The following is a 22807-nucleotide window of genomic DNA, read 5'->3' on the forward strand; positions in this document are numbered from 1 at the left end:
ATTTGTTCAAAATTTATTTCCCTTCTGATTGGTTTTGCCAACTGGAGAAATTGAATAAATCAGAGTGTAATTCAAAACCGGTTTTGTTGCAGATCCAGTGCCCTATGTGCATTAATCTTGTTCTGTGTTCAACTTGAGCGTGTTACAATTCTATATAAGGACTTATTTGACAACATTATCATTTGTGGTTTCTAGTGATACTACCAGGAGTGACTAATTTTATAGAAATTGATGCTGACAGAAACCAGGATAGAAATCTAGGTTGTACCTATGAGCTGAAGTCCCACCCACACTCAGTTTGCTTCTTATCAGATTGAGACTGTAATTAACTGTGCTTATATGTATTGCAACCTACACTAGCGCATTCAGAATTTTAAGATACATTTAACTTTTGTGATTAGGGCTACCTGACACCTAAGTATACACATACCTTAAAAAATTTAAAGGGGAAAAAAGCAAGCAGACTTCTATCTTTTACTGTGAGGATTATTTACACAAATGAAAAGTATTTTTGGACAATAAAATGCGTTGGAATGCATACATCTGTCCTCATGTGTATACTGTGCCATCATATATAGACTGCATTTATGACACCCTTGGCTGTCTCATCTTTACTTTCCCTATCAATCTCTCTCCTCTGGGAATTTTTCAGTCATTCCAAACCCTTAAATAGCTTTGAACAGCTGCCTTCAGAAAAAAAAAAAACAGTCATAAAAAAGTTTTCTTCTCCACCATCTGCTTTGCATTTTGTATTGTTAAGCCTCACTCTCTTTTGCAATAAAATAAACGAATCAAACAGAAACACCACGCTGTCCCAAATTTCAGAGATACCTATTCTAATTTATGTCACAGTGGTTTTTTAAGAGATTTTTTTTTTTAAAGAAAAAAAAAAGAAAAAAAAAGTTGCTGACAAATTTGTAGTGACAATTTTGTCTTTCATTTGCCTTTTCTAAGATATGTAATGTGTCTGTCCCAGGTTCTGAGTTCTGAAAGCCTGTGCTTCAAATTCTGACGTTTTATCCTGGGGGCCTCTCTTCGGCAAATTTTAGAGAGATTTCTAATTTATGTGTAGTTTTCTTACTCTTTTGAGTTGAATGTTTGGATTCAAGGCAAGTGTAATGACTGTTCAAATTGATTTCCTGAAGTTCTAAGAAGAATTTTGATAAAATGAAGTGTCTCATTTAGCATTTTTAAAATCAAGTCTCTTGCAGAATGTGTTGTATGCAGAAAAGCACCCATATTGTCATATTTTAAAAAGCTAAAATCTTACTGGCAGTGAGTTCAGCCGCATAATCTGTTCATGGCTTTCTGCCCTTAATTAATTCAGTAGGGCAGAGCAAAGCATCCAGTAAGTGTCTCTGCTGGCTACGCATAAAAACTTTGACCCTTAAGTGATGCGCTGTTTTCCTGCTTTAAGAGTGTGGAATGGTTGATATAGGGATGTGATCCAATCTTTTTTTTTTTCAGTAGAGATCATACTTATATGCCTGTTCTGTAGAGAAAAATCACTCTACTGTAGTGCTTCCCACTGTTTTCTTCCTCTTATCATTCATTGCTACTACTGCTGTTCGGGAAATCTTGAACTGTTTTTGTAAGCGTGGAAATTAAAGCAAGGAAGTGTGTGGAATAGTTGATATAGGGATGTGATCCGATCTTTTTTTTTCAGTGGAGATCATACTTATATGCCTGTTCTGTAGAGAAAAATCACTCTACTGTAGTGCTTCCCACTGTTTTCTTCCTCTTATCATTCATTGCTACTACTGCTGTTCGGGAAATCTTGAACTGTTTTTGTAAGCGTGGAAATTAAAGCAAGGAAGTGTCTTATCCAAGACTACTAAACAAACTGGAATTACTCATCGGGCACTTTTGGTGTTACTGCTGTGTTCATCAGACCATGTGCTTCAGACAGTTGACTAAAAGAATCCTAAACCATTTTAACACTAAGAACCGTTGTTCTTGCCTCCATCGTATGAGCAAATGCAGGTGTAAGGACACATCGTGTGGATGGGGTTTTGCTGTGCGATGATGTTCACTTTCTCAAGTTGAAGTCAAGATCTAAGAGTTTGTGATTAGTCCAGTTGTGTTGTACAAATACATATTTTATGATAGAATTCTTTTTCTTCTCTCTGGTTAGAATTCTGTTAAGAATATTCATATTATATAAAAAAATGCATTGATTATTATTTTGGAAATAAATTATTTATTCATGCTGGAAAGCGATATATATTTCCATTGCTCCCAATGGAAAAAAAAATAAAGCATTCTAGTTCTGTGAAGGAAATTATATCTGCATAACTTAATTATCTTTTCCTGCTTTTAAGCCACAGTGATAAAGATTTTTTTTTTTAATGTAGACACCTGGCAGGAGGTTACAGGAGAAATTGTCTATATTGAAATTACTGAACAGAATAAATTATTCTTAAGAGTATCTGTAATAATTATAGCAGGATCACAGGTTCAGCTCTTTCATATGGGAAATTAATAGAAACAGAGGAGGAACTGGAAGAAGGTGACTCGTGTCTGAGATGAATTTCCTTGTTTGGACTTTATTAAATGAGAATATAACCTCATGTCACAGATTTTTATTTAGGGCCAGATTTGAAAAGGAAACGGACAACTGTGGGCAGTGCTGTTAGATTTCCTATCTGTGTAACTCACTTTGCTATGTAAAAGGTTTCATTTAAAAACAATTGTTTATATTGCCTTATGGAAGAATGATAATGTCATTCTTTAATTTTTATTATTTATTGCTTTAAATATTATGTTAAAGCACCTTGCTTTAAGGCAGGGTTTACCAGTGCGTAGATAGAAATGGCATCAGAATGTTATAAGTATTTTTTGTTGTTATTGTCTCAGTTTTAAATCTTTTGTCCTTCATGAAGTTATTCACTTTATGGAAAGGTAGCTGTAGCAAGCAAAGACTTTTCTCTGCATTTGAACCGTTGCCTTAAAGACTACCTTGAGATAATAAAGTTATCATAAGTAATTTAAAATGACAGGATTTGATCATATGTATTTGGAAGAAAAGTCTTACAGTTTTTCCTAACTTGCTTGGCATAGATAAGCCCAGATCAGTACACTGTATGCTTAGTCTTAGCTGTCATTCTAGCTCAGGATAATGTACTGGACATGGTGCAAAAAGCAATTTTGAAAATTGCCTTGGATCTTTCCTGAAAAAGTGGTATTTCACACATCAGTGGGAGAAACGTGACTTATTTTAACAAAATAAACAGAAGTTTAACATGGTGTCCTCTTCCTAAACATGGTAGAGGAGGAGTTTGCTAATTTTACCTGACTTTATATATATAGTATTGTGGGGTCAGAAGGCACTCTGCGTAGGTTTTTACTTGTGCCAAATATAGTATTCTGTGCTGTGTTTTAATTTATTTTAAAATAAGTGACATTTCCAAATACTGATGTTTTAAAATACAATGTAGGCCTTTAACTCAAGAAGAAATAGCTCATCGGCGTGAACTTGCGAAACGAAGGCATGCAGAAAAATTGGCAGCAAATCAAGAGAAGGAGCTGTCAGAAAAGCCCCAAAGTGAAAATTCATCTGAAGTGACTGGGAACACTGGTGATACGAAAGGTGTGTAACGCTCTGCTAGCTGTTTTTCTCAGAGGACATTTAATAGTAGTTTCTAGGTGTTGTCAAGGGGCTGTGTACCTTCCAAAGAATCATCCACATGCCAGTCCAAACGGTTCAGTAGATGGAACTGGACAGAGTGAGGAGAGATTTGTAGGAAAGCTCATAGTTCATGACTGCTGTAGTATTGCCGTGGATACCTGTTCATACAGCCTGACAACATGCTTGGTCTCAGTACTTTGAGTCAGTGAAGACAGGTGGTGCTTGAAGGAGACACTCAGCTGAAAAATTAAATAATTTTCACACCAAGTAGAAAAGTGTGGCAATTGGCTTTTGCCCTTGTGTGTGGGGTAGAAAGATTCAGGTTTCTTTAGCTTACTGCTAGAACCTTCTTACGGACTTGTTACCAGGATACTTTATGCTTTAATTCCTATAAGCTTTTATGGGAGTAACTTTCTAATTAAAAAAAAACCAAACAAAACCCAAGCAACCTAATAATAAATTGGTATGAACACAGTGTATGAGCAACAGGACTGGATTATGAGTTATAATGGGGCATTCTTCCAGTCTTTTAATGTGTTGCCAGATGTGATCAGATATATGTAATTGATTTTTTTTTCCTTTGGATGATGAGACAGAAACTGCTTTTATACTTCATGTATTTGTCTAACTTTGATTAGGTGAAGAGCAACAGCTCACTGGTCAAGTGGAGGTCCCAAAGGCAATGAAACAGGAAGCAGATGACAAGGAGTCTTTCATTGCTTTTGCTAGAGTATTCAGTGGTGTGGTGCAAAGAGGGCAAAAGATCTTTGTTTTAGGACCAAAATATGATCCTGCTGAGTCCTTGCATAAGGTAAGAGGTGACAGTGAACTGTTACCATGACTTAGGATTCTTTTGAAACACTGATGACTTAAACTGTTTTGAAAATGTTAAAGTTTCTAATGAGTTTACAGACACAACCAGCTACTGTCACAGTCACCTAAATTACTTGGATAGTTTTTGGAATTTTTGACTTGAACTTTTTTAATTTGTTTTTTGAGTGACCAGTGTGTAAAAGTTCAAGTACAGTGTTGCGGTACCTAACAACAATTCCAGTATGTGCATACTTTGATTCAAATAAAACTTGCAAAGGAAAAGAACAATGCTTCTGGGGAACAGCAAAGGACATAATAGTATTGAAAACAGTGGTATTAAATGTTTTGAGATTGTGCTCATAGAAGTTCATTACTTATGGATTTACTTTTAAACTTTTGTTTAATCAGTGACAATGAAAAGTGAGCTAGGGGTAGTATGCACTTAAAACTTACCAAAGAAAGTGTTACTTTTTTATTTTCTTGGTAACATTTATGACAAGACTGGATTTTTGGAAGGGGAAAAATATTTTCAAGTGTATATTGTGTTTTAATATCTAAACTTTGAAATGAAAATACTTTAAGTTGTAATTCTTAGCTTTGGAATGCAGGGAGGTTTTGAGGAAGAAGTTTTTAATCGGCACTTAAAGATGAATATCCAACACTGGTTGTTTTACTCTGCATAGCTGTCATCCCAGTGTGATGATCTGCCATCAGTACCTCATATGACTTGCTGTACATTGGAGAATCTCTACTTGCTTATGGGAAGAGAACTTGAAGATCTTGAAGAAGTACCTGCAGGAAATGTTCTGGGTAAGATGTAACTAGTGTTTAATTTCCTAGAGCTTGAATCCTTGTATCATCCAAAATATACTGACATTATTTTGATGTGATTAATATTGAGAAAACTTGAGTAAATCCATGAATGTTTGTGGGTGTGTTGTGTGCAAAAAATGAAGGCACTTAAATTTAACTATGATTTCTGTGACCTTGGAATTGAGAGGAGGGAAAAGAAGCATTAATAGGAGAAAAGTAGGGATTACATTAGCCTGTTATCTTCAGGTTGGAGTATTTCCAAGTAAGTATCACTGCCAGAAATTGCCAAAGGCAGCAGTAAGGTCTCCTATTTTATAAATTGAGAGGATTATTTATAATATTTTCCCAACAGTGGAAATTCTGTAGTATGACTTCTCTAGAGATGTGGATTACTGTAGTTTTACTTATGGGTCTGCTTGAACTATGGTTCTTAAAATTATTTCTTTTATGTCTGTGGCAAATTTTGACCTTTTTCTGTGGACAAGAATCTAAGTTATAAGTCATCCTAATATTTGAGTTGTGGTCTTTTATGCCAGATTCAGAGCTGCTTTGCTCTAGAGTATGACTAGCATTCTTTACTGATTTTGTTCTTAATTTGTCTTTTTAAAAAAATATTGAAAGGAGTGTTTAGAATTTAGAAAGTGTAAACTGTAGAAGTTTTTAGTTCTTTTTTCATTTTGAGATGAAAATGTACTAACTACAGCAAAACAGGATTTTATGTCTGTTATCTGTTCATGTTTATTTACTCTTTATAGTAAGTATCTTGTAAATTAAAAATAGATGTACTCTATAGGGGTTGGATTTTGTTAATCTGGGCAGTTAACCATGCTGGCCGCTCTTAGCATGGACCTTATGTTCAGAACACAAGTAGCTGGTGAATTGGTTTCATTTGGAAGCTTAATATTTTAAAATTCTGAATTATACCTTACTCTAGTCTCATGTCCAAGTTGACCATTTTCAGTATCAACATGTATAAATGTGTAAGTGTATGATCTGTTTACGTCTAAAAAAACCTGTTAGACTTTGGGGAAAAAAACCACTCCACACCACTCTGCAGTAAAAGTGAAAGGATATTGTCTTCGTGCTTACCAAATGATAAATAATTCTGGAGCTACCTCCTGCAGAGAAAAATATATTGTGAGAATTAGATTATGACTTTAATGTTTAGAACTGGCCAAATTTCAAAAACACTTTGTAACCTATTAATTCCACCAAAAAGTTGTGAGTCTGCTGCTGAAGGCTACTCTTCAGTGGGGTCTGGCTTTTCCATGAAGAAAATCATATTAGTTGAGTAATACAAAAGTTCTAAATGGTAACACAAGATCTGTCATATGTAGAAGAATTCACTAGAATTTTAAGATCAGGATTAAGAGTCAGAGCTCTCAGCCAGACTGTGTTTGGTATTTCATCTCTTGTTAACAGAACATTGCGTGGTCTCTTTATATATTGACAAAACAGGTTTTCATTTCTACCTAGAACATACAAGCTCAAGTATATATATATATATTATTTTTTTTTTTAAAATCCATCTCATGTAATTTTGTAGGACTTCTAAAACTAAAAGCCCTAAATAAATTCTTGCTCATTTGTTTGTCCCATTTCCCTGTAAAGCTGCATAGTTACTTCACATAAATTCAGTAAACACCTTTACTGATTTGATGATGATTTACCACACTCAGGAGAAAATGCAATAATTTATATGAAAGGAATCTGTAACAATGGTGATGCAAGAGTTTTATTATTCAAGCTAGTAACCAACTTCTCTTTCAAAGGCTGTTTCTCTTCCAGCGTTAAAGCATAGAGCAGTGTTTTCTCTCCGGCCATATAAGGAAATTGCTTGTAGATGATCCAGTAAATTAAGGGAGTTTTTCTAAACGCTCTGCAGTTTTACTCTGTATAATTAAATTATTGCCATAAGGAATACACAGTTAATCGTCACTGCCTGATTCCACTTTAAAACTTGTGGTTTAAGTTTTTTGCAGATTTTTTTTTTTCTGTAGGGTTTGGGGTTTTTTTGCTATTATTTATAGCAAAGATAAATACAGGAAAAGTGTCATTGTGTAACACTTCTTCTGGTATTTTTGTGGTTGAAGATGATTAAAAACTTAGTGGGTGAACCCCAAAGTAACAGGAAAAATGAGAAGGCAGTATGTGAGGAAAAAGTCCTTTGTGTTTTATCTCCAGGCATGCTATGCATGCACACTCATGGTTGTGCACACACCTGAGTTCAGAATAACATGCATCTTAAAACTGGCATGTGTACTGCTTTTTATCCACAAGTACCACAACAATAGTCTTGTCTTTGATAGCATACCAAAACCAGATTTTTCTTAGAGCTTCCGATGTGACCATTTAAGTGCTTTTTTGTCTTGTTGAGTACTGTTGAAAGCAAAGCTTTTCCCTTACAACTAGATTTGTAGTGCTTTAGTGTAATGCTGATGGGAGGCTAGATGATTTCCTGAATGTCTGCAAGTGCAGTTAGCTATGTGAATATCAGCTGTTCTACCAAATTAAGAGCATTTGTTTCTTTAACTTAACGTTAAAAGCGTTTAATGATGTTAAAAGCAGGAATCTAGAAGGCACTCCTGTTGCCAGCTCACTGTGAACCGACTTCCTACATGACAGACTGCTGTGTACCTTGGTTTATCCATTTCTAAAACACTTGTTTTCCCATACAATGTTCTTTCATGATTTAATTATTTATGAAGCACTTATAGGATTCCTGACATGTAAACAATATGACAAGGGACATGTCGCTGATTATGGATTCATACTTGCACCTTTCCGAAGATAGGTGCCGTACAGCTGCAGTTAGTGTGAAGAGCTGGTATGAAGAAGTATAGCTAACCTCATTACAAGGTGTCTGACAAGCATTTTATTCCTTTAGGACTTCATAGAACAATTTAGGAGCTTTTAATAAACAGCCTCTGTTAAGAGCAAAGAGCAGCTGCACGCAGCGATGCCATTTTAAAGGCCCAGAATGGCTTTCTAGGACTGATGCCAACTAGCAAGCATTACCACCTTCTGCGAAAGCCCTAGGAACAGTCCTGCTGTTGCACCAGCCTTTTATTTCTGTGCAAACATTTGGTGGGCTAATTTCACTCTCTGAATCAGTAATGTGGTTATTTAAAAAATAAAATAGCCCGCTTGAAGAGATTCCAGCTGCATGGGCTGTCTCATCTGAGCGCACGGTGCCCAGTGAACGCAGGAGGGCAGTCTTTCTCAAGAATGTTACTGAAATGAGCTGAAAATAGTGAATGAAACAAAGAACTCAAACCTTTGTCTTCAGTTCTGGAATAGTTACAGGTTTTTTTTGCTAACTGCCATCTTAAACTCCAATAAAATAGCCTTGCATTTTTAGCTAATTTATAGTAATCCAGCACTATTCAGGAAAAGGTATATAATTGAATGGGTTTTGTTACTGAACAACGTTTTATGTCTGGGAATTGCATTGAACTGGCATCACTGTATCTGTATTGATTTCCTACCCAATTAATGTCTTATGAATAGTTAAAGTGTTGAAAAGATTAAATATGTTCAAGTTATTTCTTTGTGCTAAAGAAAATAGTTAATCTGTTGTTTGGCCTGTAGCATTGTTTTGGCCTTCTAGCACTGAAAGGTGCTAGAAACTGGAACAATTTTCTTAAATGTATTTTCTGTAGTGGTCACAGTCCTTCTGCAGTTACTGCTCTTTGCTGCGTGTGATTCCAACGAGCGGACTGACCAATTTGTGTTGCTTATTGGGCAGTGTAATGTAACATGGTGTGCAGCTGGGGAACTGGTATCGGATGAAATCAGAAGTGTATTTTGCCAATCATGTGATGTTCCCTTTACCCTGTTTGCCTCATAATTTCCGCTGTTTTATTTGTGGTTTTGCTTCAGGGGATTTGACTTTACAAACTTTATTGCAAAAGAAATAAGTGATCGATTACTTTGTTTTCAAATCAATAACAGCATATCACTGGAGAGGAAAAAATATGACATGTCTTAGGTCAGAGGTATAGCACTGACATGTGTCTTTATTGATCTGGCTAAGGGTTTTTTTGGAAGATATTTATGAATGGTTAATAGTTGCCTTATAAAGCCTTTTTGGGTTAGGTGGATTTTTAGTTTATATTGGAAAATTATAGTTGCTTTTTGAGTTAGCTATATTTTTTCTATTTTCCTGACTGTAGCTTCTTAAGTCTATAAAAGGAAATCATAAGTGTAGTAATTCTTTCTGAAGAAAACGACTTCTCAATTCTCTAGTGCTTCTGGAATGTTCTGTGCTCTAATTTTCAGGAGTTTATTATAAGATCTTAAAAATATGTTTAATCTTGCCACTGGAATACAAGCATCTTTTTATCATATTTAAAAATTGAACTGTAGGATATTATTTAAGCTAAAGTCACAATACATTAATCTAGTACAAATACCTTTAAGTTTGCTCTTGGCCACTGTTGGATTAAAATGTCAAAAAAATCAAGTAATTAAGTTTTTGAGGAAAGGAGAGAACGCAGTGAAACATTCTATATCAGATGTAAAGCAACTTTTGTTTACTGTAATCTGTAAAATCTGACCTTTCATGTCAATTAAAATTAGATTTCTAAATAATCTACCAAATGTGATCCGTGTAATCTTCCCGATTCCTTGGGGTTTGTATGCAGACAGATACTTGCTGGTGCTTGAGGTTTCCCAAATAGTACCAGAAGGAAAACTGCCCAGACTTGTCGGTGTTCCTTGTTGCTACTTCTGTGTGCCTGTGGGCAGCAGAGGGACTAACAAGAATCAAGACAATTTCATACTGCTGCTGCTTAAAGAAACTCACAGCACAGCAGCAGGCACATGCTCTGCAGCTACTTCACAGGAAAGTTCTAGAAATAGACTGGAAAGAGGGGTTGAGTGCAGGCAATCACCCCTTTGCCATCCCCGCGTTTGCTTCAGAAAAAAATGATTTTTGGCCTTGGTACTTCAAATTTATTAGATGTGTGTTACTACAGTGCTATACACTGACCAGAATTCATGGCCAGGGTTGAAGGAGACTGACTCTCTTTCCTTGTGTGAGGGTGGAGAATTGTCTTACCTAGTTATTGCCTGTGGGCAGATGTTACTGAGCCTTGCAATAGCTGTTTGTGTGTTCAGGTCCCAGATACTAACTGGCTTATCTCCAAAATTTCCAAATCTTCTATCTGAGTACTTGGTTGGGTGTGATTTTGCAAGTTTCTTTAAAATGAGAGGAATAGGGTTTTTCCCCAGTATTTCACAGTTACTTTCTTTAGTCGGCATCAATGTATTAGTTTTAGTCTTTCCCTCAATGAAGCTGAATTTTTCCACGTATAAATAAAGGGAGAACAGTTATCTGCAGAAATAGCCATATTTATTACTTGGCTAGTGAACCTCTTTTTTTTTCAATACTGTAAGAGAAGAGTATTAAAGTAGTTAGTGTCACTGATGTAAAATGGTAATAGAAGTCTTAGGTGAAGTTTTGAGATGATTGGCTGAGCTCCCATCCCTAATGTTACCTTTGGGATTTTTTTCCAGCATACGGAGACACATCACTGATGACTTTGGGAAATGACTTCACATTTTTCTTTGAAGAACCTGAAAACTATACCCTCCCTCAATCTGCTTATAAAAAATATTTGGAGCATGTTTTTATCTTTGGTGTTTAGTATTTTTTTTTAAACCAATATCCTCTTTAAAACTAGAAAGCCAGTGTTGTTGAGTAAGTGGCAGTTTGTAGTATAGCAGCGTGCTCTCTCCTTTCTTACAATGTGGTTCTGATGGAAACCATCAAACTTGCCTTGATAGGTTGAAAATCTCCAAAGAGACATTAGTATCCATCAATAAATGAGGATCTATGATAGATGAGCTGAAGTGGCTTCAGTTTTGTACTCAAAACTGTTAGAATTCCATTTCTCAGAATATCTTGCTTCTTGGTGCTGCTGTAAAACATTGAAGAAGTGGAAATAGCAGTTCAGGGAAGAACTTGGACACTGGGCCACTGGAGTAAATGGCTGAGAGATTCAGCAAGCATGCTTAATTTGAGGAATTAGCGTTTCAGGTTCAGTTTTCAACAGGGGTGTAGATTACCTGATTTAGCAAGGATCTGTATTTAGACTATATAATTGAATCTTTTATCCCTATCTATAAAATGTTTTAGGCTTGTTTTCCTACTTCTGAATTAAACATGTTGAAGTAATTCCCTTTGCAGAAGTAGTTTTCTGTAGAACTCAAACTTCCGGAAAGCTGTTTTAAATGAACTTTTCCTGTATTTAATGTGGCCATGGGTTATCTAAAATTCAAACTGAGAACATGCAGTGTCATTTCAGGGATCTGTACAAAAGAACTGCTTTAAGCCCAAATGAGTTTGAAAATATATGCCTTATTACATGTAAATTCATGTATAGCATTCAGATGTAAAAAAGGCATCATAAATAAAATCTGCTTAGGAATGTGTGCAATTACCAATGCAGAAAAGAAGTTTTCTTTTTAAAGGATTTTAAGTTTTGTAATTTTATTTGTGGAAAATACATCTCATGCTACTGTGATGGTGCACTTGAGTCAGGTAGTGTCATTTTAGAAAACAAGTGTGTACTTTGAATCAGCTGCCTTTTCCTTTAGCTGTTCTGTTCAGATAAAGTTCAATTTCTATCAGTTGAATTAAGCTTTTCAGCTTCACTGCAAAGGTGAGCAGTTAATGAACTAAAAGGCAGTTGTAAAATGTAGATATTTGTCATAGTACCAAGTTATAGTATACTTCGGGGCGGATAACTAAATAAAAACGTAACTGGAATATTGTCTCATAGGTATCGTTAAGGGTAGACATTTACTTAAGTGTGGAATTGCAAAGACATTGAATGGTGTAGTAGCTTACATTAAATTGTGAAAGTATCCATTTCAATGATCTTTTTTTGGTGTATATTAGAGATACATTTTAGATCTGTGTTCTGTGTGCATCTCTGTTCCTAACATAGCTTCTCTCTTGCCAGGCCTCGTATCCAGTGCTGCTGCTTTATCCTTTTGCAGTCTCAATAAGGACAATGTGCTTAGCACGCCCTTAAATAACACAAACTCTCCCTAGATAATCATATTAATGATACAAAATGTTTTAATTTCTGATGGTTTTAAGTGCACCATGTGTAACTTGAGGGGGAGAAGCTTGGATCTAGAAATTAGTTTAGTTGTCTAAAATGCTGTCCTCCCTGTACCCTGTTGGAGGCAGTCAGTGCATGGTGGATGAAAGTGTTTCTAGGCAGGGCTGGTTGTTTGTCAATATTTTTGCAATAGTTCTCAACTTCTGAGTATTTCTCTTAAATCTTACCTCCTTCAGCCTTTGTACATCAGGAAGTTGTTCCCTGTATATGTGGTTTTTAGCAATAGAAAATCTATAATTCTCTTGCATTTGTAATGCTCTCTGTTTCTGTATAATCTCTTTTCCAAGGTTATGCAAGCTGAAAGTCCTTTACATGGCTTTGATTGAATAAGACTTTTTCCCATCTTTATACTTAAAACAAATATCCTGGGAACAAAGCAGTTCTGAGGAGAAAAAATTGGTGGTTTTCTTTGTCTTTCACTGAGTTTGTTTCTCATGGCATATGCACAACTGTCTAGTAAGGATTATCTTTTAAATTGAATATCAAATGATCTCAATATTCAGAGCATCTGAATTATGATGATGATGACTCCTTGACAAATTACAGTAGTTAGGGAGTTGTCATGTAATTTTCCATATGTTTCTTTACTAGAAATGGAAATAGTAACCAGGTAACTTATTTTAGTCTTTAAATGGTTTTCTTATTCCCATTTAATGTGAAGCCAGAGGGCACATTTTTTCATACAATACAAAAATGTGTAACTGTTTCCATTTTGGGTAAAGGTCTCGCATGGCTTCACAGCACTGTAAGTACAGTGAAAACTTTGGATTATGGTTTTTAATATGCATTTCTTCATGCAGAAAATCTACAAATATTTTGACTTAAATTAATCTCATGGAGTATTCTGAAAGCCAAAAATTTCCTGTCAATGTGGTGTCGACTTATTAGCTCAACTCAGAAGTAATGTCCTGGTTTCAGAGGCAGTGTAGTGTTAAGGAAAGCCACTGTCTTGAAAACATCTTGTTTTACCTTCCTTTTTTTCTTTGGTACTGCCTTTGTTCTGAGAAAAGCTACTGTTTTACATGAAAAAGAGATGGGAAGGCTCTCCTCTCTGAATGTTTCTTTAATTTTCATGGCTACACTAATTGCCTTGTGCACAGAGTAAGAGCCAGGCTGTAAAAATTAGGCTGGACCTCCCTCAGCTGTCTTTGGAGTGTTAACGTGGCTCTGAAAGCTACCCTTTTTCCCCTAAGCTCCCCACCCCAAACCTTAGTGTTAACCTTGTTTTCTCTTTGGATTCCACCTTTCCATCTGTTACTCTATGTCAGGTTTTTATTTTGATTACCTTAGTTATCCCGTGTGAATAAAGTGAGACTATGAGAATATTTTAGTTAACCACGACCTAAGCAAATGCAAAAGCCCTTCACCTAACTGCTGTTGTTTATGCAATATAAACCACTAATCCATGAGGGCACTTTATTTGAATGTGTTCTAAATTCCTGCTAGAGCACTTCCTAATCTTAGCCAGGCCTCCTGTGTAAGAAAGGAGCAGGATGCACGTTTCACACCTGCATGTGAGGAAGCATTTGTCTTGCTGTGTAGTAGACCTACAGCCTGTAACATACAGCATTCTTGCAGTAAATACCATTTGTGCTTGTGAAATGTCTCTACTTCTACATCTGAACTAGCCACAAAAGCCTTTTCTTACTTTGTGTATTTCTCTTTTGCTTCCATTGTCTGTTGTTACCAAAATTTCTTCAAGGAGTTCAGAAAAGCAGGGAGGGGGTTGCAGTGAGGGCATGGGAGCCTGAGTGAGGAAGACAGGATTGGAATTCATTCCTCACACACCACCACTGAACACCAGCACGGTTGTAGAGGATCAAAATCCTGTGTAACAAATGGGAGGGTTACAAAGTCAAGAGGTTGTTGATAAAGGCTGTGTTTTACTGAGTTACTTTCTAAATATTTTCCTGAGATTTTAATGTTGCTTCATGCTTCACATTAAATTGCAAAAGTGTGAGGGTTGTTTGGCCTGTATCGGGGCGTGAGTCATGAAGTTGGCTTTGTCTGGCTGGTGAGCTCTGGGGGGGAGTTAAGGCAGAGCTATATTTAGGAGTATCAACTGATGTCAAACTGTGGAGCACTGCTGAACGACAGTGTTAAAGGGGCAGCACGGGATAGGTTAGGCTCAAAGTTTAGTGTGTTTGTAGTTGTTCATCATTTAGTAAATAATTAGCAAAGCTGATATTTACTAGAAATACTCTTCTGCAGTGGTTGCAAGGCAAGCAGTGTGAGTTTCAACTCCATATGTACTTATCAAGTAATAGCTATTTCTAGTAATCTAGTAATAGCTATTTCATTGTCATAGCTGTATGACTTGAAAATAGCAAGCATAGATAAAACTTGTAGGTTTCACCTTACGGATTTCAGAATCTGAATTTGTAGGAGTTTGTTAATTATAAAGAATTGTATCATTCCAGGTATAGGTAGATAAGGGGAATGTTTGAAGGGGCTGTTACCTTTGAGTTTTAGTCTTGAGATGCAGAACAGCTGCTGACTTTCATTGAATTTTGAAATTTTGGCATTGATACCTGGGACCAAATTTCGGTACTTTTTTTGCATCTAATCAAGACTTAAAGAAATACAGTTCTTTTCTAACCTTTATTGCTCCCTAGTGCCTAATTCTCTCCAGTGAGGTCTGTTTTGTATTTGGGCAAAATTCAAGCTAGTGATTTTAAAAAATAAGTGGCTCCATTTGTCAGGGCTGCTCTTCTGTCATATCTGTCATGGATCTACCTAGTGGTTTTTGTGGGGCTTTGCATTTGGTATTGCTCCTTTGTGCAGGCATGTTTTGGTAGATAATTCACCTAATTTGAGAGTGAGTGTTTTATATTGCCATCTTTGTTTCTGGGCCTGTCTGTGTGAAGACAGTGAGATCGCAATAGGAAAATTGCAGTGAGTTTAAGGACCCCAGCTGAGACATGAGTGAAAACGTTTCCTTACAGAATGGAGAGGTTTCTGTTATCCTCATGAATTTGACGTGGGCAGGTTTTTTCAAAGGCACTTGGTATTAGTTTAAACACACTGTTATTGACTTGAATGTAGGCAAACCTGAGCCAAGACAATGTATTGGTGGGGAAATGGAAAAAAACATGCTCAGAATGTGTAAATTATATAGTTGTTTAAGTTAATATATGGAGCATAAGTCAGTTTATCTGTTTTTGTCATTTTAGCCTTCCTTGCTTCCGTATTGCCACTGCCAGCTCTGATAGAAGTCTGTTGCAGTGACTAATTGGATTTCTGAAACACAGTATTGAGCATCAAATATTCATTTAAGTACTTGGTGTTTTCCAAGTGTCATATGTTAAGATCTGTACAAATCATGCTTTATGCAGTATTGAAGTATTGGGTCAACCATTGTGAGCTGCATGGCTGTGAACCCGTTAATCTGAATGAAAATGTGAATTCGCTGATATTTCACGTTACATCAGTTATTGCACTTAAGTATCAGCAAAGACATTCAAACCGATTCCTCCTTCTTCAGTCTGCTGAGTCTGGTGAGGACAAGGAAGGTGAAAGCACACGTGATGAATCCTAAAGACAGCCTACGTGGCTCATTGATGCAGAGCTGTGTGTTGAGAGATTTTCACAACATGACCTAAAATGTATGGAACTCTGATGGCTGCATTTTTCAGAGCTTTTCTACCAAAGACTTAATTGTTCTGTGACATGTTCAAAAAGCAAGTTCTCTCTCTGAGCAGTGGTGCTAACAAAGCCTCGATTCCTGTCGACTGGTGTCCTTAAAATCCCCAGCTTCCCTCTCGGCTACACCTATCCTGCAGTTGTGCGTGTCCCAGTTGGCCAGCCAGGATGCGTGTGCTGGTCGCCAGGCAGCCGCTTCCAAGCGGGGTATATAATGATCCTGTTTTGCCTACCCTTTGTTCAGTGAGCTCACCAATTTTGGTCTCCCTTCAGTCCTTAGCCACTGATTTTACATAACTTGTGGAAACTTAATTGTATCCGAACCCTCTCCTTTCATTCACTGGTAAACTCAGTGGAAGTTGACAACATGTTTAAAAGTTGTTGAGGGCAGACTGTGTGATTACAGGAGTTGTGTTTGCTTTGGAAATGAGACTGAAAACATACTTCATTTTTAACAGATTCTTTTGTGTGCATAATCCCATCAGGAAGTATGACATACTGTGCTGGAAGCATTGCTTCTCAACCAAAAAAAATTAATTAATCAGCCATTTTTAGTAGAAAATGTTCATCTCCACAGGACTCTTCCAGAGCGTTTAAAGCTGATGCCTAGCAGTGGCAAGTGGCCACGTTTCTTTTGTTCAGAAAAGCAGCTGACGTTCTGCGTTTTGAGGTTTTGCTTTGTCTTGAAGCAGCAGCTGAGCCGCTGCTGTTGCTTGTGGGCGATACGTGATACCGCATCTGTGGGCTCTTCTGCTTAGTCAGCAAAACGTTAGCCAGGCTGGTCTGGTTTCTGAGGGGGTAGCAAGAGGGCATGGAGACAAATTAGCTTGTTTTGGGGCCATGAGACGTTGGCTGCACTTTCCACATGGATGGGGGTGGGGAGGGGAAGGGTCTCTTAACTGTTGGTTTTTATTTTTAAGGTGCTTGTTGTTAAACCTATGCTTCTGGTTGGCTTCATCATTCCATAGGAGTTTCACTGTGGTTAATATGTTTCCTTGCTTTTTCTTGGACAACGCGTCAGAAGCACTGTCTCTTAGAAGTGTATTAATGCTTAGTTGAGGGAGTGAAAATTGGGTAAGAAGGAAAATTGCCTTTTTGTTAGGTTTTACTCTGTTTATTTAGGATCCCAAATTGGCTCAGCCAGTCTGACAAATGCTGCTGCTTCTGGGAAGCCAGAAGGGGGGGCAAGATCGCACTTTTTGATGGCAGCTGGCTGCTGGATCATCCTCACCAAACCTGAGGTGGTGTTCTTAGGCTGCCTGCTGGAGTGGGGTCTCTTTTCCTCTCATCCTCTAATGCAAACGAAGCACTCAGTGACTGGTTTGTTACTGTTGAGAAGGAAATTAAACACTGAAGGTTTTCCAGATGTGGAAATGTTAAAGCTCCAAGTTCCCTTCCTGGTGTCTTTTGTCAGTGTGAGGCTCCTGCATGGTTTTAGCAAATGAAGAGCAATGCTGGGGATGTTATCATTGCATGTAGACTGATGGGATGTAAATAAAATTACGGCTTATGAGTTACTTTTCTGCAATGGGACATGAACAATCAAGATTAGTTCTATTTCATTCTTTTCTCCACTTTGAGATAGAGGACAATTTTACAGCCCAATTCAACTGTGCGGTCATCTGCTCTAGCCTTAAGAATTCTGGTGTCTTAGAAATGATCTGTATATTTTTTTTCCCATTTTGTTCTTGACCTAGAGCTAATAAAAGTTAATATTTTGCAGTATTTTAGGAAGTCAAAGTTATATGGACTATGAGTTACAGTAATAACTCTCAGTGATACTTTAAATGAAGTGATCAGAAATTAGGGGGGAAGTGGCAGTCTTTTTTACTTTCCTTTGGGGAAAAAGATTGGAGGGATAAGGGGTAGCAGGCTCATGTTTAAAGTGTTTTTTAGTGTTTTAAATAGACATGATCTTGGTATGCTTAGTTTACACAGATGCAGACTGCCAGAAATACTTAATGTGAAGCTGGTTTAATGATTTAAATTTAGTTTTAATTTTGTGGTAAAATAAGCTTTTTTTTTTTTGTATTTGACAAAAATGTGTTTTAAGCAGAATAATGAAGGGCTAGAGAACAATCTCTCCAGAATTTTATTATTTTGTGTTTCTTTGGTACTTTTGCCAATGATTAATGTGGTGTTCTGCAATGACTTTCTGGAATTCTGTCTTTTCACTAAAAATTTGTCACTATTCTGGGTCAATTTAATTTGCTGTGTTTGGAGCATATCTCTGCCTTTCAATGTGAGATCAGCATTAGTGGCTCAGTCATAGGTTTTCAGTGTGGCAGTAACTTTTTTTTAATATGACTGAATTTTCTGTTTATTTTGGAATTTATTTTGCTATTAAATTGGAGTGCATGATAAATAACTCATTATCAGTAACTTCCTAGGCTGCTGATATAACAAGTATGTTTAAGGCATTCCCTGTTCCCTCTCATGCCATCTGTTTGCGCACCCATTATGTCAAATAGTCCTGATCCAAGGCATTGGAAAGATGCTTTCATTTGTTATGATCTTCTAATTAATTGTTCCCAAAAATATTATTGCTTGTAACAACAAATTAGCTATTTAAAGGTTTCTTTTCGCTTGAAGTCAAATTTTGTACTATTCTTTATCTTGAAAATTATTGTATTTAAAATCAACATCAACTTCTGCATAATGTAGACTGAAATAATCCATTATTCATGGTACTTTGGAACACTTCGAGCCATATTTCCCAGGGCAACAAAATAAGCAAGCAGAAATCCCTTATAGGCAGATGTAAGGGGCGGGGGGCTGTGCCCTTACAGGACAGCACTAGGCATTGGGTCAGGTCTTGGAAAATTGAATTTTAATTAGTTACTTGCATGTCTTACAAGTTAACAGGATAAATGGTCCATGACTCAGTAGGGCATTTCCCACAGGATATTGTACACGTTTGGTAATTGCTATGCTGCTTCTGCTGGTGATGTCTGAAATGTCCTAGGAGCTGGTTAGTCTTTCTTTGTGTTTACCTGTTGTATTGAATAATAGATACCTTATATTCTTTTTTTTTTTACTGTTTAAATGTAAATCAAGTATATTGGGATTGCACAGGTAAAGAAATTCTAAAATCAGCAGAAGGATGGACAAAATTTAATGAGCTTTTAAACTAACTACCATTGTGTTTTGTAATTGGCATTCCTAGTGGTAAATTCTAAATTCCCCATGTACCTAGGATATGTAATGCAGAACTTGTAGCAATATGTTCATGCAACTTTTTCTAGGCAAACATGACAAAACCTCCAAGACTTTTACAGATTAAAATGAATTCCTTGCAAGATCACTGCCTGAAGGCCTCATTAATTTTAACACTACTTATAATTGATTCTGGGAAGTAACAGATGTTACTTATATTTTATAATCTTCATTTTAAAAAACCAGTATATATATGAAATCTGCCCATTTTCAGGACACATTACTAAAACTAAGTAAAACTTAAAATGGCATTTTTTCTTAATGGTTGGTTGGTTGTTAGACTGTGCTATAGCTAGTCTGATTTATGAAGAAATCATTTGATGTTATTGCTCTATTAGCTGAGATTAGTTGTTTTCCTCTGTTGTGGGAAGCATTTGGTCAAGAAATCAGAAGAATTCAGTTTGCTATTGTGCTCAAACCCTAATGAACTTGAGATCTTCACTCACTCGCATGTTGCCTCAGGTACTCTTGTAAAAATACTAAAATATTGTGTGGGGTTTTATGTCTTCCCAGTGTCTACTTGAAAATAAATATTGAACTTTACTCCATTTTTAAATAGAAAGGCTCTGTCTCCATCTCCTTTCCTCTAATGTTAAACACTTTTCATGCTCAATCTGATACAGCACAATTGATTCAATGCTTCCCCATTCAGCCTCTGGCTGCTGCCTCCCCCTTCCCTGCCTTCTGACGTTCTCGATACATTTCAATGTAGGTGAAATATTTTAAAAACATTTTAATAAAGTGAGAAGTGATTGTTTTGATTAATACTTTTGATAGTTAGTATATTCATGTTACAGACCTAAGAAAATAGGATCCTGTTTTAATAGATTTCCAGAACTGAGCATGTGTGCATAGCTAATGTTATTAAAGGCAGTCCTGCAGAAGAGTAGAATTACAATTTCTCTGTTTTTTTTCTAATGTAACTACTATGATGTATTCAGAGCAAAGAGGTGTATTTTATAATATTTTGAATTTTCTTCTCTTTAATGTCCAAAGTACAAGCTTTATAAACAGGACTGCTGGAACATAGAGATTTTTGTTGTTCTGCTACTTTGAGGGTGGAGAATCTTAGGTCTTTTAGTATAGGTTCCATTTGCAAGCTTATTTAAGTTTTAATATCAAGCCTAAGTAAAGCGTTCTACCAAACACTTCAATGTTTTCTTGGTTTTTGTTGACGTTTTTTCATGGATAAGATTTATTATCAATTTATAACTATGTACAAAACAGCTATCTGAAGGGTCAGTAGCCCCATCTTTTTCTATCTTCTACAAGGCATATGTCAACATTATAGCTGAAGTCATGGACAGCTTCCATGTAGGAATTACAAACAAAAGAATGTTTGTTCTTTTTTTGTTTAATACCTTTGTCATTGAACCAGTAGAAATCATCAGTAGATGGCTTGCATTTGTTTCTCTGGGGGACAAAGTATGGAGGCTTCCTAGACATAGCCAGAGCTACACTTGTGAGACATTTCTCATCTCCAAAGATATGTGTTGTCTTTAGAGAATGTAATGAATGCTCTGTTGTCTAGAAGGCTTTCTTTTTCCTTAGAGGATTGCTGGGGATTCTTTTTCCCTTGCATAGGATGTTCCACACGAATTCAGCTGCTCTGTTTTCCAGCACAATATGCAATTTCATGAATTTATTTACAAAAGCACATTTACTACTGCTAATAAAAAACCTAACGAGTCAGCATTTCAAAGGACTTTTAGATTATCAAAGTAAATATGTTGAAATAGCCGTTCCTAAATTCCACTTGTTTAGGACAGCAACCGTGCTGAACTTCCTCTGAAGTTCTGGTAGTCATTTTAAAAAAATTAAGTAAATTCAGATGTCTTGCTGTCAGGTCAAGTTAAAATCATTTATTCAAAGTAATTATAAATCTAAAATTTGGTTTGTGTTTCAGAAAGCCTTGAAGAGGTTTGTGTGGTGCTAAATGCTTTCCACATGCAGTAACAACAGTATCGATTTGATGTACAGGCCAACTGAAGTGTGTCCCAGTGCCTATATGGTCACGCTGTAGAGGGATCTGTCCACATATTCACTGTTGTTCGGTATCACTGCTGTCAAGTCACGTCAAATTGAGGTGGTGTGTGCAAGTGAATTACAACGTGTGAGCTCAGGCAAAATATATTACATGTGTACTGCTGAGTAGAACTACAAACACTTTTGTCAAACCACAAAAGGTACTGCCTAGTGCCTTTATCAAGAGTGCTTTACAGTTAAAAGATTAAAGTAACTTAAATAAGAGTAAAGATTTTTTAAATTTTATTATTTTTGGTGAAGCTATGCGAGCATTGATAGCATAATACGAAAGGAGGAACTGAGGTGGTTTACAAATCTAAGCATGAACTTCCTAAGTTTCTGTGGTAAAATTAAGTTTAACCATAAATATTTAAAAATCAGGAACGTTTACTTTTGTTTGAGCTCCAAAAATTAGTATGGCATGACAAATGAAATGATTTTGTAGCATAAGAAAAACATCATTATCTGAAATGCTTTCATCTTTTATATTTATTTGCCTCATTAAGCAACTTAAGGAAATCAATATTTCATTTTGACTATACCGATTTGTAAACCTAGAAGTCAGATTTGGAGTGTTAACTGCTTTTAGTTTAATTCTGTTTATATTAAGGTAAATGTGTATTTTAGCAAGCAAATTCGTGTCTCGGCTTTGGTGTCTACTTTTTCACAGAGATTGCGTACAGGTAGACCTCTATCCGCTCAATTTATCGTTTTAAAGATGTTACTGTTTAATGTAAAGGTTTTTTATAGTTCCCTTGCAATTGTTTTTAGTCTAGTCTAAGAAAAGTATAGAAAAGTTCACAATCACAATTGTCAACTCAATCAACAGGTAGGAAACGTGTGTTATCATGCAGTCTAAGTGCTTAATCAAATATGTGGTATTTTTTTTCCAAAGAATCTTAGCAAAAGATAATTGATGCTTGTTTACTCCTTCTGTATGTTTGCAAATCCTCTTCAAAACTATCATCTTGCAATAGGAGTTTTTAGTGGAACATGCTATTAGATCGTAATATTTCTGTCCTTGCAGCTCCTCTAAAAGCAGACAGCTTTGTTCTTTGAAGTGCCACTCTTTTTCCTAAAAGAACTCAATGGGGTGCCCTTGCACTTTTTCATCTTTTACTACTCGATGATTCAGTAGTAAAGCATTGAGATGATGCTTGTGTCAAAAGTTGGATGTCTTATTGCATGATTGTGTCCCTTGGGGAGAAGGAATTTTCTTGTGCCTTTTAGTAGTATGGCGGAGTTTACTCTCGTCTGATCAGAAAGTTATGTTCAGTTTGTCCCCAAGCTGCTGTGACCGTTAAAAGTAAAGTTCTACAATAAAAGTATAGCTTAACACCTTTGTATTGAGGAACTGAATTCATGTTTCTGCTTGTTAATCTCTACCACGTATTTAGGTAGAACTCATTTCTTTGAAACTCATGAAGAAACTGGGACACAAGCTTCTACGGTCTGTTGGAGACTGGTGATTTTAGAGATTCAGCTTAAAGAAAACACATTGGGAAAGAGGAAATAAAATATAAAAGAAAATGTG

At 36.3% G+C, this 22807-nt stretch overlaps 1 protein-coding gene across 2 annotated transcripts in view; it reads left to right on the forward strand.

Annotated features, from left to right (window-relative positions):
* Positions 1 to 22807, forward strand: part of EFTUD1 (elongation factor Tu GTP binding domain containing 1) — a 75345-nt gene that overhangs the window by 20853 nt on the left and 31685 nt on the right. For both annotated transcript variants that reach the window (XM_010191282.1, XM_010191283.1), the window contains 3 exons: positions 3438 to 3589; positions 4267 to 4439; positions 5125 to 5251. In XM_010191282.1, coding sequence (XP_010189584.1) covers positions 3438 to 3589; positions 4267 to 4439; positions 5125 to 5251 — 452 coding nt within the window. The remainder of the gene's footprint in view (positions 1 to 3437; positions 3590 to 4266; positions 4440 to 5124; positions 5252 to 22807) is intronic.

Source organism: Mesitornis unicolor, unplaced genomic scaffold (genome assembly GCF_000695765.1).
Source record: "Mesitornis unicolor isolate BGI_N332 unplaced genomic scaffold, ASM69576v1 scaffold6599, whole genome shotgun sequence".
Classification (NCBI taxonomy): domain Eukaryota; kingdom Metazoa; phylum Chordata; class Aves; order Mesitornithiformes; family Mesitornithidae; genus Mesitornis; species Mesitornis unicolor.